This window comes from Scyliorhinus canicula, chromosome 12 (assembly GCF_902713615.1).
Source record: "Scyliorhinus canicula chromosome 12, sScyCan1.1, whole genome shotgun sequence".
In the NCBI taxonomy this organism is placed as follows: Eukaryota; Metazoa; Chordata; class Chondrichthyes; order Carcharhiniformes; family Scyliorhinidae; genus Scyliorhinus; species Scyliorhinus canicula.
In genome coordinates, this window is record NC_052157.1 from 154,906,084 (window position 1) to 154,923,331 (window position 17,248).

At 49.3% G+C, this 17,248-nt stretch overlaps 1 protein-coding gene across 3 annotated transcripts in view; it reads left to right on the forward strand.

The window, feature by feature from the left end:
• dph1 (diphthamide biosynthesis 1) overlaps positions 1-17,248 on the forward strand; it is a 737,117-nt gene that overhangs the window by 39,259 nt on the left and 680,610 nt on the right. For all 3 annotated transcript variants that reach the window (XM_038814609.1, XM_038814607.1, XM_038814606.1), the window contains exon 3: positions 7,274-7,337. In XM_038814609.1, the coding sequence (XP_038670537.1) occupies positions 7,285-7,337 (53 nt within the window). In that variant the 5' untranslated portion in view covers positions 7,274-7,284. The remainder of the gene's footprint in view (positions 1-7,273; positions 7,338-17,248) is intronic.

Here is a 17,248-nt window from a genome sequence, read left to right on the forward strand (position 1 = left end):
ATCAACCGAGGAGTGCAACAAGTAAAGGTTACCGTCAGACCAGGTGATCTCTCGGACTGCAACAGTGGGAAAAATGGTGGAGAGCTCTGTAGCGTCATTGCTCGCTCAGTGGTCCACGGAACAATTAGTAGAGTTCCTGCCGGCTAAGATTGAGCAGTTAGAGGAAGGAGGCCTCCGAAGACCTGGCCAGGGTGGATGGGCTGATCCAGGTGGCCAAAGAGACAGTGGAGCAAAGGCCCGGGGGTGCAGCACGTGCCACGCCGGAAGGTGGAGGAGTCTGTGGCTGACCACGAGGACCGGTTGGCGTCGTTGGAGGCGCAAAGCGGTCTGGTGGCGGAGGGCCAGACGAGTTTAAGAGAAAAGGTGGACGACTTGGAGATAGGTCGAGACATCATCATCAGATTATGGGTCTGCCTGAGGGGATTGAGGGAATGCAGGCCACACAATATGCGGCGAAGGTGTTCGGGAGATTGGTGGGGGAGGGGGCAGTCTTCGACCGACCTTGTGAGGTGGATCAAGGAGTGATCAAGGATCAAGGTGGATCAACCAGTTGCTGAGGAGGAAGCCGAAAGCAGGTGGACCGTCGAGGGCGATGGTGGTGTGGTTGCACCGTTACTTGGACCGAGAGAAGATTCTGCGGTGGGCGAAGGAGACGAGAGAATGCGCTTGGGAAGGCCATGCGGTGCGCATTCTTCAGCATTTGGGAGCAGATTTGGCCAAGCTGCGAGTCGCGTTTAATAGGGTCAAAGCGGTTTTCAGGAAAAAGTGAAGTTTAGTGTGCTGTATCCTGCGCGTTTTTATGGGTCGCGTTCCTGAATCGGGAGTTTTATTTTGATATGCCAGAGGAGGGGAGTAAGTGTCTGAGAGACCATCTGCAGATACGATAGGGAGGGTGGTGGGGGGGTTAGTGGGGGGCAGTTGCGGGGGGGCAGGGGGGAGATAGCTTGGGTGGGATCAGTGAGAGGAGGAGGGGGGACTGGGGAACTGTGTATAAGCCATGTTGGCTGGGTGTGGTTGTTGGTTGGGGGGGGTGCGACTCAACATGTTAAGTTTTCTTTCAAAATTGTTGTTAAAAATTACACATGATAGTGGGAAATTTGGCCAGTTGGATAACGAACTGGCTAACCGATAGAAGTCAGAGAGTGGTGGTGGATGGCAAATATTCAGCCTGGAGCCCAGTTACCAGTGGCGTACTATAGGGATCAGTTCTGGATCCTCTGCTGTTTGTGATTTTCATTAATGACTTGGATGAGGGAGTTGAAGGGTGGGTCAGTAGATTTGCAGATGATATGAAGATTGGTGGAGTTGTGGATAGTGAGGAGGGCTGTTGTCGGCTGCAAAGAGTAATAGATAGGATGCAGAGCTGGGCTGAGAAGTGGCAGATGGAGTTTAACCCTGACAAGTGTGAGGTTGTCTATTTTGGAAGGACAAATATGAATGCGGAATACAGGGTTAATGATAGGGTTCTTGGCAATGTAGAGGAGCAGAGAGATCTTGGGGTCTATGTTCATAGATCTTTGAGAGTTGCCACTCAAGTGGATAGAGCTGTGAAGAAGGCCTGTGGTGTGCTGGCGTTTATTAGCAGAGGGATTGAATTTAAGAGCCGTGAGGTGATGATGCAGCTGTACAAAACCTTGGTAAGGCCACATTTGGAATACTGTATGCAGTTCTGGTCACCTCATTTTAGGAAGGATGTGGAAGCTTTGGAAAAGGTGCAAAGGACATTTACCAGGATGTTGCCTGGAATGGAGAGTAGGTCTTATGAGGAAAGGTTGAGGGTGCAAGGCCTTTTCTCATTCGAACGGAGAAGGATGAGGGGTGACTTGATAGAGGTTTATAAGATGATTAGCGGAATAGATAGAGTAGACAGTCAGAGACTTTTTCCCCGGATGGAACAAACCATTACAAGGGGACATAAATTTAAGGTAAATGGTGGAAGATATAGGAGGGATGTCAGAGGTAGGTTCTTTACCCAGAGAGTAGTGGGGGCATGGAATGCACTGCCTGTGGAAGTAGTTGAGTTGGAAACGTTAGGGACCTTCAAGCGGCTATTGGATAGGTACATGGATTATGGTAGGATAATGGAGTGTAGATTAATTTGTTCTTAAGGGCAGCACGGTAGCATTGTGGATAGCACAATTGCTTCATAGCTCGAGGGTCCCAGGTTCGATTCCGGCTTGGGTCACTGTCTGTGTGGAGTCTGCACGTCCTCCCCGTGTGTGCGTGGGTTTCCTCCGGGTACTCCGGTTTCCTCCCACAATCCAACAATGTGCAGGTTGGGTGGATTGGCCATGAAAAATTGCCCTTAGTGTCCAAAATTCTATGATCTATGATTAACCTAGGACAAAAGTTCGGCACAACATTGTGGGCCGTAGGGCCTGTTCTGTGCTGTATTTCTCTATGTATGCCTTAATAAAATGGTTTTTAAAAAAGTTTATGAGACCATGGACTGGGGGGGCTTGAGAACATTGAACTTGGGAGATAACGGAGTTACCTGTGAGTGAAGGGGTTGCATTAGAGCCGAGTTGTTTGCTTGCTATTGCTGTTTACCCACTGCGTTTAATTGACTATTGGTGTATTATTGGACCGGTTTAGCTCACTTGCCTAGATAGCTGGTTCATGATGCAGAACGAGGCCAACAGCCTAGTTTCAATTCCCATACTGGCTGAGGTTATTCATGACGGCCCCACCTTCTCAACCCTGCCCCTTTCCTGAGGTGTGGCGAGCCTCAGGTTAAGTCACCTCAGTCAGCTCTCCCCCCTCAAAGGGGAAAGTATCCCATGGTCATCTGGGACTGTGTGACTTTACTTTTGCCAATTGGTGTTACATGTTAAATTGATTATGTTCTGTCTCTGTCTACCCGGCCACAGTTAGGATTTGGGATAGGTAGGTCTTTGGCTGGGGATGGCCGGTGGGTGGGTTGGTGGGGAGAGGGTGCGGTGGTGGGGCCAGGGAGAGCAGGAGGCTCGATATGGGGGATGCGGAAGGACGTTATTGGGGTGGGGGTGGTGGGAGGTGGTTACTTCGGGTGGGGCCACTATGCTAGCGGGTAGGCTAGTTCTCGAGTGATATGGGGGGGGTAGATGTTTGGAGGGGGAGGGGTGTTTGGGTGGAGGTGGGTTTTTTTGTTTATGGATGGGGGGGAGGGTTAGGAGGGCAGATGGGTTGAGGTGGTGGGGGGAGGGGTGGGTAGCTGACGTGGGCTGAGTTGGTGTGGCGCAGTTGGTTAAGGGGAGTTGGCGGCGGCCATCTTGGGAGCCGCGGTTGTCGGGGATGGGGGGGAGCTTTATTACAGTGTTGGACTCCTGTCGTGTCCCAGGTCTCTGAAGGTGTCGACGATGGCAAAGGAGTTGCGTGGGTTTATGGATTTGTCGATTGTGGTGGGGGAGGCAGGAGGGTGGGCAGCAAACATCACAAAGATTAGGAAGTGGGCGGTGTTTGTTGGGGGAGTTTTGTGGAGTTAGAACATAGAACATACAGTGCAGAAGGAGGCCGTTCGGCCCATCGGGTCTGCACCGACCCACCTAAGCCCTCACTTCCACCCTATCCCCGTAACCCAATAACCCCTCAGAACCTTTTTGGTCACTAAGGGCAATTTAGCAATGGCCAATCCACCGAACGTGCACGTCTTTGGACTGTGGGAGGAAACCGGAGGAAACCCCCACACACACACACACACACACACACGGGGAGAACGTGCAGACTCCGAACAGACAGTGACGCAAGGCGGCAATCGAACCTGCGACTCTGGAGCTGTGAAGCAACAGTGCTAATCGCTGTGCTACCGTGCTGCCCTCATGTTGGAGGAATTGGAGGCGATGTTTCAGTTACCAAAGGGGAATGGGTTCCAGTATCTACAGGTTGATGAAGTGCTTCCTCATCAAGCACTTCATGAGGAAAGAGCTTGCCTCATTCCCGAAGCTGCCGTCCCCAGCATCAGGATAAGATCCTGGCGGAGGAGGAGATAGGGTAAGGCGGGGCGTCGGACAAACAGGGGGAGTTTGTGGAGGATGTAAAATAATAATTTTTAAAAAGACGCAGGGGAGGAGGCGCTGGCAATATTTGGAGTGTGGGAGGAGCCGGGGGTGCAGGTGGGGAGAGAGGCCGACATACTGGCCTTTGCCTCCCTGCTAGCCCGGAGGCAGATATCGCTTGGGAGGCGGGACTGAGCCGCCTCGGTGGGGGGGGGGGGGGGCAGTTCGGATATGGTTATTGCATGCTGTGTGTTAATGTTGCTGCTGTTTCTCTAGGGTTTGTGTATATATGAAAATACCTCCAATAAAAATATTTTTTTAAAAAAGGATCCTGAGGAGTTTTTTGACAGGATGGACACGGAGAGAATGTTTCCACTTGTGGGAGAATCTGGAATTCACTGTTTTAAAAATAAGGGTGGCATGTGGCGCAGTGGGTTAGCCCTGCTGCCTCATGGCGCCGAGGTCCTAGGTTCGAATCCCGGCCCTGGGCCACTGTCCGTGTGGAGTTTGCACATTCTCCCCATGTCTGCATGGGTTTCACCCCCACAACCCAAAAGGTGTGCAGGGTAGGTGGATTGGCCACGCTATATTACCCCGTAATTAGAAAATAAAGATATTTGGGTACTCTAAATTTATTGAAAAAAATAAGGGGATGCTCTTAAGAGAGAGATGAGGAGATTTTTTTTTTCTCTGGGAGGGTTTTGAGTCCTTGGAACTCAAAAGGCAATGGAAGCAGGGTCTTTCACTATTTTTAAGGCAGGGCGAGCTAGATTCTAGATTAACCAGGGAGTGAAATGTTATCGAGGGTTTAGCAGGAATGTGGGTTGAGGTCACAATCAGAGCAGCCATGATCTTATTGAATGGCGGGGAGGGGCTGAGTGGCCTCCTTCCGCTCCTAAATCATATGTTTGTATAGACGTACATGTCTGAGTTCCCAGGTAGGATTGCAGAGTATTGTGTGCTGTCCTGTGCTGCAGGGTTTCACACACACACACATACACACACACACACACACACACACGCACACACACAGCCACAGTCTGCAATCCAGCGTTCATTGCGGCTTTCTCGTGGGCTGAACAGTATTTCCCAGCCCCTCGCTGCCAGGATGTAACACTTGCCAGCCGCAGCTGTGACCGTCGGCTCACAATTGGCACCTTTGAAAAGAGAATTCAGTTCCATTCGGCGTGTGTGGATGTGAAGTCTCACTGGTTGCACAGAGCTGGGAAGTCAGAGTGAAAAACCTATATATAGGTTTACTGCACCGGGTGTATTGTTCATCCCGAAAGCTTTTTGAAAGGATGCTAGTGGCCGGCTCCGTAAGCCACTGCGACCCATGTGGTACATTTAATGTAACAAAATATCCCAGGGTGCTTCACACAAGTGACCAAACAGGACACCGAGCCGCCCAGGGAGATAGTGGAGCGAATGGCCTTTTGGTCAGAGCTGTAGGGCTCAAGGTTCGCCTTCATTGATACGGAAGCAACTTGCAGGGCCTGAGGGAAAAAGGCAGGAGAGTGGAATTAGTTGAGCTTCTCTTGCAGGGAGCCAGCACAGACCCGACCGGCTAAATGGCCTCCTTCCATGCTGTCAGCGTAGAACGAGAGAATCGGAGAGGTTTCGGGACGGGATTCCCTCCTCAATCCCTTTCAGAGCATAGCATTCCTACAGTGCAGAAGGAGGCCATTCGGCCCATCGAGTCTGCACCGACCCTCGAGACCTACTCCCCCACCGTAACCCCATTTAACCTGCACACCCTTGGACACTAAGGGCAATTTAGCACGGCCAATCCACCTAACTTGCACGTCTTTGGACTGTGGGCGGAAACGGGAGCACCCGGAGGAAACCCACGCAGACACGGGGAGAACGTGCAGACTCCACACGGGCAGTCACCCGAGGCCGGAATTGAACCCGGGTCCCTGGTGCTGTGCGGCAGCAGTGCTAACCACTGTGTCACCCCATGTTCCTTTTAGCCCTCTTCTGACACTGCCTTTGTCATTAAAGTCACCCCATCTAAGACCTGCATTTGACTGTGTATCCGTTTCTAATCAAGAGCCCTGCACTGTTGTTTTATGTTAAATCTGCGACAAGTTATCAGAGGAGGTGGAAAGTCAGAACTGCAGTTATGCAGTTAAATGAGTTGGTGATTGACAAGCAAATGAGGGATGGTATTTTATCGAGGTAAGCTGTTATCTGTGTCATTGCTTTGTAAATATTGCATACAAGGTTGTGAATCTTTGCCTCCTCTATAATCTAAGTGTCATCTCACCGAGTTGAAATTTGAACATGATCGACACATTTTCTTTCTTTGCAATCAGCAATGGCAACACATTAACCCAGGTGAAACGTGACATGGCTTACCCGTGACCAGCCTGGGGGAGCAGTTCAGGAGCTCTTGTCAATGTGTGTGTGTGTGTGTGTGTGTGTGTGTGTGTGTGTGGGTGGGTTGGGGGGGGGGGGGGGTGGCGGCACCTAGGAGGATAGAGCTGTTTGTTCCTTCACGGGATGTGGGTGTCGCTGGCTCGACCAGCATTGTTACCCATCCCCAACTGCCCTTGAGCAGGTGGTGGTGGTGAGCTGCCTTCTCGAGCCGCTGTCTGGTGCAGGAACACCCACTGTGCTGTTAGGGAGGGAGTTCCAGGATTTTGACCCATCGATAGTAGTTAGCCCTGCTGCCTCACGGCGCCGAGGACCCGGGTTCGATCACTGACCCCGGGTCACTGTCCGTGTGGAGTTTGCACCTTCTCCCCGTGTCTGCGTGGGCCTCGCCCCCACAACCCAAAAAGATGTGCAGGGTAGGTGGATTGGCCGCGCGAAAATTGCCCCTTCGTTGGAATGAAAGAATTGGATACTCCAAGTCAGGATGGTGTGTGACCTGGAGGTGGTGGCGGTGTTCCCATGCGTCTGCTGCACTTGTTCTTCGAGGTGGTAGAGGTCGCGGGTTTGCACGGCGCTGTTGAAGGAGGCTTAGTGGAACACACGGCAGCTCCTGTGAATCGGTGAAGGGGGTGGTGGATGGGGCGCCAGTGAAAGGTGCTGCATTGTCCTGGATGATCTCAAGCAAAGTTTAAGTGTTGGAGCTGCAACCATGAGGTACCCAAGCAGTCAACAGTTGTCAAGTTCAAGGAAAGGGTCACTCGGACTGAGAGATAATGTGAAGACGGTGGGAATGTGGGGAGGAGGAACCAATGATTTTCAGCACTGTCGCTCTCAGACACTGTTCACCCACCGAGACCACAAATAGAAAAATCCAAAGCAACTTTTTTTTTTTTAAATTCTGTTTTCCATGTCTCGCTTAGTCGCCCTGCAGATGCCTGAAGGACTCCTGATGTTTGCCTGCGCGATTGCTGATATCATCGAAAGGTAGGACAACAACTCATTAAATTAACAGCTTTGAGCACCAATCCACAGGGCCAGTTTGGGCTTGTAAGTAATTAAAGGCGATCTGAGTAGACATCGCACTTGTGGAGAATGTAGGACGTCAGTTGCTTGGTTTTGTCTGTTGTTAAGGATGATGTGTTTGGTCAGCTGGTTATTTTTTCTATCAAGTTTACAGGGCAGTAATGGGTCAAGGTGCGACAATTCACAGCTTTGTCAATGACTCAATTTGGTTCCTAATTAGCTGAAGAATTAAAGAGAAGATAATGGGCTTACATGTTCAATGTCATAAACTGTGAAAGGGAAGCTTTGAGTGGTTTATATTTGTCATAGCTGAACCCTGGAGACATGGCTGTCACCTTCACTTCACTCACAGGACATTTAACTATAAGGTGTAGCAGACGGTGAACGTGTAATGTTGCTTCCGTTGTTGCTGCCGAGTCCCCCTTGATGTGGGAATTTTCCAGGGCCGTTTGAAGGCCGGAGCTGGGCTGTGTGGGTTGGGGAATGGGCATAACGGCTCTTTAATTCCAATGTCAGGAATTACAGGATGTTGTTCTTGTAACAAGGGAGAGAAACCCAAGTTATCAAAGCAGGATTTGATTTAGCAATTACCTGATTTAATAAGTGACTGTGTGAGAATACCACTTGTGGAATACGCGGCAAAGCCATTGCAACACATTCCATTTTCACGGGGAAACAAACAACAAGAATGATGGGAATGTCATCCCACAAAACTTTGGGGAAAATCCTGAAATCCACATTAATCAAAAAGGGATTTGACTTCTTCCCTACAAACCATTGGCAGTATTGGATCACACGACAGCCCCCCCTCCTTATATAAAGCAGATTTTGTTTTAATAACTCTGTGAGTGGACATGTTTTGTTTCCAGTGATGGAAGGTTTGGACACGGATTCAAGGAAATGGGCAAAAGCACCAGAGTCGACTTCAGGAAAAACAGTTTTACACGGCGTTGCTGTGATCCGGAATGCACGATCTGGAAGGGTGGTGGGAGGAGATAGAGGAGGGACTTCCTTTATTTTAATAAATTTAGAGTACCCAGTTCTCTTTTTCCTCCTGCAATTAAGGGGCAATTTAGCATGGGCAATACACCTACCCGGCACATCTTTGGGTTGTGGGGGTTAGACCCACTCCAGACACGGGGAGAATGTGCAAACTCCACACGGACAGTGATTCGGGGCCGGGGTCGGGTCCTCGGCGCCGTGAGGCAGCAGTGCTACCCACTGCGCCACCGTGCTGCCCTTTCAGGAGGAACGTTCAAAAGGGCATTGGATAAATACTGGAAGAGTGAAATATGCAGGACTGTGAGGCAAAGGACTGGGACTAACTGGATAATTCTGCCAAAATGCTGACGTGTGTTGGGGGGGGGGGGGGGGCACGGTTGGACAGCGGTTATCACCGCTGCCTCACAGCACCAGGGACCCGGGTTCAGTTCCAGCCTTGGTGACTGTGGAGTTTGCACTTTCTCCCCGTCTCTGCGTGTGTTTCCTCCCACAGTACAAAGATGTGCAGGCTAGGTGGAATTACAGCGATAAAGCAGGGGAGTGGGCCTAGGTCGGGCGCTCCTTTGGAGGGTCGGTGGAGACCTGTTGGGCCGAATGTCCGCCTTGCGTACTGTTGGGATTCAATGAAGCCTTCTATGAAGCCTGTAGCTTTTGGGTGGGATAACTGAAAAATGTAAAACTGTCTTTATCAGGAATTTGGGAAGTCAGTGAAATGATTCCTGACTTCAACACTAAAGGCAAAGAGGAGGAAGAATGTTTCATCCCAGCTGTTTATGTCGAGCTGGAAGATTGTCATCTCGTACAGGAGCTTGGGAGAACAATCTGATATTGTAGGTTATCATTGGTGACCTAGGGCATTACCGCATTGTAAGTGAGTCCATTTAGCCCCTTTAACCTGTTCCAACATCCAGTTCAATCATGGGTGGTCTACATCTTAATTCCATGGTTCTGTAACCCTTAATCGGAAAAATAACATTTACCGATCTCACTTTTGACATTTTCGGCAGTAGGATCAGCTTGCATTGATTGACCGTGTAAACAAAGGTGAAAATGAAGAGTTTAAGATGACTAATATATTTGATGGGGTAGATAGAGTTGAGGGTTTTTTTATTCGTCCATGTGGGAGTTGCTGGCTGAGCCAGCACTTATTATCCATCCCAGAAGGCATTTAAGCATCAACCACATTGCCGTGGGTCTGGAGTCACATGTAGACCAGACCAGGTAAGGACAGCAGATTTCCTTCCCTAAAGGACATGAGTGAACAATCGACAATGTTTTCATGATCACCAGATTAATTCCAGATTTTTATTGAATTCAGTTTTCACCACCTTCCCTGGTGGGATTCGAACCTGGTTCCCCAAAGCATCACTCTGCGTCTCTGACTTACTAGTCCAGCGACAGTACCACTATGCCACCGCCTCCCCAGGGTCCACAACAAGGGGCCATAAACTGAAAATGAGGGCTTGCCTGTTCAGGGAGGGGGAATGTGAGGAAGCACTTCTTCACAAGAAGGCTTGAGGAAATCAGGAAGTCGTGCCCCCCCCCACACATAATACAAGTTGGGCATATGTTTGTTAGTCAAGGGGTATTTAGGGTGTGACAAAGCCAGCAGTGGTTGACTTGAATTGTGGAGGAGGCTCGAGCGGCTGAATAGCCTCCTATTGTTATAATTCTGTCATGTGAGAGTACCGTTAAGAAATGGATGTTTAAGCAATGTACCTTTAAGAAATGGAGCAGCTCATATTACTGAAGTGATGTCAGAGGGTGGGGGGGGGAGCTGAGCTGAGCTCACTTCTGCTTTTTGAGAGTTTTAGTTTCAGTTTTGAGGAAAAGAGCTTGGGTGTGTCTGTGTTTGCAGTAAGCTGGATCTGCTGTGATCTCTGCCAGGAAAGACTATCTCTGAATCATTGGGGTGATTTAAACTCATAATAGTAATGTCTTTATAACCTGATGTGTTTCTGTTGTTAAAGGTGTTAAGTCTTTTGGAGGTTTGAAGGAACATTTTGAGGGATTATTTAGTGTTGTATTATTTTTGAGGTTATATTTGGAGTAAGGGGTGGTAAATGATCCAATGTTATTTAAAAAGGTTAAGTTGAATTCATGGAATAAATATTGTTTTGTGTTTAAAAACCCACGTGTCCATAATTGTGATACCACACCTGGAGAACAAGCCGTGTGCTTCAAAAGCAACAATACATTAAAGGGAGAGGTTGGTTGAACTCCATGATACATTTTGGGGTTCTGAAAACGCCGCTCCCATAACAATTCCTAAATCCCAGGGCAGCACGGTGGCGCAGTGGTTAGCACTGCAGTCTCACGGCATCGAGGTCCCAGGTTCGATCCTGGCTCTGGGTCACTGTCGTGTGAAGTTTGCACATTCTCCCCGTGTCTGCGTGGGTTTCATCCCCACAACCCAAAGACGTGCAAGGTAGGAGGATTGAACACGCTAAATTGCCGCTTAATTGGCAAAAATGAATTGGGTACTCTAAATTTATTTTAAAAATATTTCCTAAATCCCAAATAATTGTTGGATGACATCAAAATCGGACCTCTGCAGCCTCTAGGTTGTAAGGAAGCGTGAGGTACGTGAGGAGTCTATAGATACAAACGTACGAATTGGCAGCGGGCCATTCGGCCCCTCAATGGTATGAGAGCCCGGGAAGGAGGCCATTAGAGTCTGAGATGGTTCGGTGAGGGCCGGTCAGAATCCGACGAGTATGATTGCAGTTGTGACCACTTTAGAAAAGAAAGTTTGAGAGTGGTGTTGGAATTGGATGGTCAGTTTCCAGCATTGCAAAAAAAAAACATTGAGTGCCGCGCAAGTGCTCTGAGAGTCTGGCTGTGCGGTTTTACTGTGGACTGTGTGGCACAGTTGTGACACAAGCTTATCGAGCTGAAACGTGAAGTGTTGCTCTCTCCGCCCGTTGGGCTTCTCCAGCCTCCCTCTGTTCCTGTTTCAGATCTCCAGCACCTGCAGTGCTTTGCTTCTGCAGTGATCCTCTGGTTGATTTGACTTGATGCAGCAAAGTAACGTGCCTTGTACCTCGCAGTAATTGATGACTCTGCTGCTCACGGCTCATCCAAGCATACTCGTTTGTTTAAGAGGAGCAGCTGAAAGAAAAAAGCGATTGGGATGATGGTGGGCGGCTACAGCTTTACATGTGGGAGGGAGATCGGTCCCCGAGTCCTTTTCGAATTGTAGTCAGCGCTGTAATCCGGAAAAAGCGGAAGCCTGTTTGTGCACAGCAAGCTCCCACAAACAGAGATGTGATAATGATCAGGTTTTTACCGTTGTTGATTGAGGAATAGACACTGTCCAGGACACCATGGAGACCCTCTCCCCCCCCCCCCGGAATAGGCCTGTGGCAACTCCGAAAGTTGGAATTGTCTGCACGACCAGACTGTACCCAGTCCGCACGGTATGGTCTGACTGGAGGGCTTGTATTTTCTGATTCCAGCCTTTAGCCAGGATCCACGGTTTAACGTTCTTTCCTCGTGCCACGAGTTTCTGCGAACCGCAGCCGCTGCTGTTCTGCAGGCAGACACGACAGTGCAACGCGACCCCGCAAGCGGCAACAAAGTAACTGACCCCTCCCAGTGGTTTTGGGTGCTGTTGGCTGGGGGAGGAATGTTAGCCAAGATACTGGGAGAACTCCCTGCCCATCCGTGAATGGTGCCTTGGGTCCGTGTATGGACAGACAGGACCTCAGTCCAATGTACCACCCCAACAGTGCGGCACTCTCTCTGCTCAGCACCGAGCTATCATCTCGGATTCTATGCTTAGATCAATATTGAGGCACCGACAGACAACCTTCTGACTTAGAGGCAAGTAGCAGCTCGAGTACGGAAGCCACTCCCCATTGCTCGTGGCTATCATCTATATTGTGTGGTATAATATTTGTGCCAAAATTATACTTTATTCATAAAGTTTGTAAAGGTACGTTACACAGTTCAAATTTGACATTACATAAAGTGCAATACAGTTCAATTTTCAATATTTGCTACTCAAGTAGCAGCTCGAGTACGGAAGCCAATCCGTACAAAGTCAGAAACTACTCAATGTATGTCAAACCTTAACCGCCTGAGGGACTTTACCCAATCCAGACCCTGCAGGCCTTTGACAGTGATCTTTCGCCATTGCGATTCTGTGGCAACTGCACCAACCTTCAGCGTGTCCATCAGCACACGCACCTGGACCTCGGAATGCAACGCTCAGTCGGGGGGCAACTGTGTGCAGTGGAAGACCAGTACGTTTTTAGCAGACCAACGAGTGTCTTTTACCGAGTTGATGGTCCTCCATCAAATGTTGATATGCATCTCGGAGTGCCTCCCTGGGAAAAGCCCAGAGCGGAGAGTCCTGCGTCACGGAGTTGCTCGGGATGAACCACGACCAAAAACCACCTCGCCTCTCTCCAGGCCTTCTTTGCAAAGGCCAATTCCACAAGGAGATGAGCAACAATCTCTTGCCCACCGCAGCTGCTTCAAGGACATGGTGAAGAGCGGGTGAGATTCCAGGAGTACAGAAAAGATCTGCCGGGGAAGCTCCATCTTGGCGATTGTTTGTAAGTTCTGGTTTTGAACTATTCTGCCAAACTGTTTTATCGGCTAATGGAAAATAAACCAGCAGAAGTAGTACCACTCTGCCTCTCACTCTCCCAACAAAGTCTGTCTGTCCTACTGCACATTTCCACTGGTCTGACCAGATATACCTTTAATAGCATTGTTAGGTCATGAGCCGGTTTATTTAGTTGGCTGGACAGCTGGTTCATGATGAGGAGCAAGGTCGGCAGCGCGGGTTCAATTCCAGTATCGGCTGAGGTTATTCATGACGGCCCCGCCTTCTCAACCTTGCCCCTTGCTGAGGTGTGGTGACCCTCTGGTCAAATCACCTCAGTCAGCTCTCCCCCTCAAAGGCCAAAGCAGCCTATGGTCATCTGGGGCTACGGCGGATTTACCTTACTGTACCTAGTTAATGAGCCACAGTTTAATTAACATTTCAAAAGGGTAAAAAGCGCAGACTGTTGGCAAAAAATCAGGGCAGTGGGAATAATTGAATGGCTCCCACCAAGGAGCCGGCACTTTCACGATGGGCCGAGTTGCCTCCTGTGCTCCATGGTTTATTAATTTATATTGCGTCAATTTTCAGCTCGCCCTGAGATGGAGAATAATCTGCGAATGATGGAAGTCTTGAGCTCAAAAGGCTGAAAATGTGGTCCATCAGTGACTGGAAAATAAAATGAGAAGCTTTGGGAGTTGTACAAGAAAGTTAATTTAAACCCTCAAACCACTATGGTAGGATTTGAAATCGCCGTCTCTAGGTTACTAACACAGTAGCCGATCCACTGTGCCCCGGTTGACCAAGGCAGGACGATTGAGATAAAAGGAAATTACTGCGGATTCTGGAATCTGAAACAAAAACAAAAAAATGCTGGAAAGGCCCAGCGGGTCTGACCGCATCCGTAGACAGAGAAGGCAGCTAACGTTTCGAGTCTGCGTCACTCTTCAGAGCTAGAGAGGGAACTGAAAGGATGGGATTTACACTGTTGGGATGGGGGGAAAGAGGGCAGGATAGAGGGCCAGTGATAGGTGGAGGCTAGGGAGAGATTGACAGAGATGTCGTGGACAAAGGGAATGTAAGTGGTGGTGATCATGGCTAAGAAGGGCGCTGATAGTGGTGCATTAAAGAAGTCAGAATGTGCAAATGGCACCCGTGGGGCGTTTGCACATTCTCCCCCTGTCTGCGTGGGTTTCGCCCCCACAACCCAAAGATTGTCTGGCATCTTTGAATTTGTCTATACATATGTTTCTGGAACATACCTTTTCATTCACCTGAGGAAGGAGCAGTGCTCCGAAAGCTCGTGTTTGAAACAAACCTGTTGGGACTTTAACCTGGTGTTGTAAGACTTCTTACTGTGCTCACCCCAGTCCAACGCCGGCATCTCCACATCATGACAACCCAAAGATGTACAGGCTAGGTGAATTGGCCACGCTAAATTGCCCCTTAATTGGAAAAATGAATTGGGTACGCTAAATTTATAAATAAAAAGAATGTGCTAATGGCAGAACAATGGTAAGCAGTGTGTCAAAGGAAAGTCTGGAACAGGGAGCAGATGGCCCTAGTGGGGTGAGTTGGGGCAGGGGATACGGTGGTAAGGGAAAAAGAGAATGGAAAGGGAGGGGTGGATGGTTAAATGAATCAGTGGAAGAAATGAAAATAAATTGATAGAAATAAAACGGGGTGAAGATGGAGGAGAGAGTTTGCAGTCTGAAGTTGTTGACCTGAGTGTTAAGTCCAGGAGGCTGTAACGTGTCTAATCGGAAGGTGAGGTGGTGTTCCTCCAGTTTGCGTTGGGCTTCACTTGGCATAGTGCAGCAGTCCAAGGACGGTCATGTGGACATGAGAGCAGGACGGGGAGTTGAAATGGCAGCGACAGGAAGGTCTGGGTCCTGTTTGTGGACGGATCAAAGGTGTCCTGCAAAGCGCACACCCAGTCTGCGTTTAGTCTTTCCATGTAGAGTAGATCGCACTGGGAGCAGCGAATGCAATGGACCAGATTGAAGGAGGTGCACGTGAAGCACTGCCTCACCTGAAAAGAGTGTTTAGGCCCTGGGTTGATGAGCAGGGAGGAGATAAAGAGGCAGATGTTGCACCTTCTGCGGTTGCATGGGAAGGAGGTGAAGTGTTGGGGGTGATGGAGGAGTGGACCAGGGTATCCCGGAGGGAACGGTTCCTGCGGAATGCTGACAGGGGGAGTGAGGGGAAGATGTGTTCGGTGGTGGCATCATGCTGGAGTTGGCAGAACTGGCGGAGGATGATCCTTCGAATGCAGAGACTGGTGGGGTTAAAGATGGGCGCAGCACGGTAGCATTGTGGATAGCACAATCGCTTCACAGCTCCAGGGTCCCAGGTTCGATTGCCCTTAGTGTCCAAAATTGCCCTTAGTGTTGGGTGGGGTTACTGGGTTATGGGGATACGGTGGAGGTGTTGACCTTGGGTAGGGTGCTCTTTCCAAGAGCCGGTGCAGACTCGATGGGCCGAATGGCCTCCTTCTGCACTGTAAATTCTATGTTCTATGTTCTAAAGATGAGGACAAGAGGGACCCCGTCCGATTGAGATGTATGTTTTTGGCCTGAGGTTATTTGCAAATGAAAATTGATTTCACAGATGCGGAGGGAGAGAGAGGCCTGTTGTTTGATGTGTGAGACACAAGACATCGAGGAGCAACAGTCCACGCTTTGCATGCTTCTTACGTCAAAAAGCAGAATTCAAAGAAGCTGTCTGATCCCCCCGAATCTGTTTATTTTGTGATCTCGGGGAAAGACCAGTGTCAGGGCAGAAGAAAATCCGCTAAAGGATCAAAGGGCTTCAGCACACAGAAGGTTTGTGATAGAACTAATGGAGGCTTTCTCCGGCATCCAAAAGTCTTGGGAATTTCTCAAGTTGGAATTGCTGCCGCAAACCATTGAGGGAAGAAAAAGAAAGCAAACTTTTGCCCGAAACATTTTCAAAGTCTGCCTGCGGGCAATTGTTGTAGTGTCGGAAATATAGCCACTAATTGTCCCACAGCAAGCTCCCACAAACAGCAGTGCGGTAACAGCCCAATAATCTGATTTTGCAAGGCTGTTGAGAGATAAATGTCAGCCAGGCTGCTGGGGACAACTCTTCAGCTCTTCCTCGAAATGGGATCCGTTAATGCCCGTCTGAGAGGGCAGATGGAGGCCTCGGTTTAATGTCTCATCTGGGTGTCAGCACCTCTGACAGTGCGGAATTCACGCACACGTTGCTTTGTAAGTTTATTGTACCCAAAACAAAGACATTAATGGAATATAATGGAATATAAGTCATAATTTGACAATATCTGGCACTGCCAGGGTTTTTAAGTGCTGACACCTGATACTGTAGGCGGATGATTCTCCCAATTATTCCTGTGGGGATTGCAATGTCATTTCTATCTTGTAATGTGACAGGTTACAAGAAGTTAAGCGATTTTTATTGGTTTCCATTGTAAGCTATTTTGTTTCCTTTCTCTCCCCAAAGAGCAGATCTTTCGACTCGAGATTATGATACAGCTCTGCTCGCTTCGTAGCATTGTTGTCTCTCAGTCAGAGGGTTGTCGGTTCAAGACCCACTGCAGGACCTGAGCACAAAATCTCGGCTGACATTGAGTCAGTGCTGCTTGGTGCTCTTGATAAGAGGTTAAACCACGGCTCCGTCTGTCTTTTCCAGCAATTCAGGTGGATTAACAGATCTCCCCTTGCTTTCAGAAGCGGCCTTCCTTTAATCCTTTAATACCCTCTTTGATACCCCCGAAAGAAAAAGATCACTCAGTTACTCATCTCGTTTTTCTTCATGGGACCTTATTGTACACAAAATAGACGTTAACAACTGGACTCCGAAGGCAGTTTGTTGCGTGCCGTGTTTTCTGATGCTCCTGAGGAATTTCATAAGGAACTTGTTGCAAGTTTGCAGTTTACCTGAGAATCTTTGGCTAATCAATACTGGTTCCTCGAGGCCGCTAATAAGAAATGCTTGGCACTGTATCCCTCTTTGGCGGCTCAGCTGAGCCTGATTGCCAAACCTGCCGGGAACCCTTCTGCCCAAAGTGACACGGACACCATTATTCCCATTCACGTGGACCGGAAATTAGCAGCTGACCTACAACCCTCTCCCCGTCCAGTCGGCCTGCCAAGTGAATGGGCAGCGCGGCGGCGCAGTGGTTAGCATTGCTGCCTCACAGCTCCAGGGACCCGGGTTCAATTCCGGCCTCGGGCGACTGTCTGTGTGGAGTCTGCACGTTCTCCCCGTGTCTGCGTGGGTCTCCTCCGGGTGCTCCGGTTTGCCCCCACAGTACAAAAATGTGCAGGTTAGG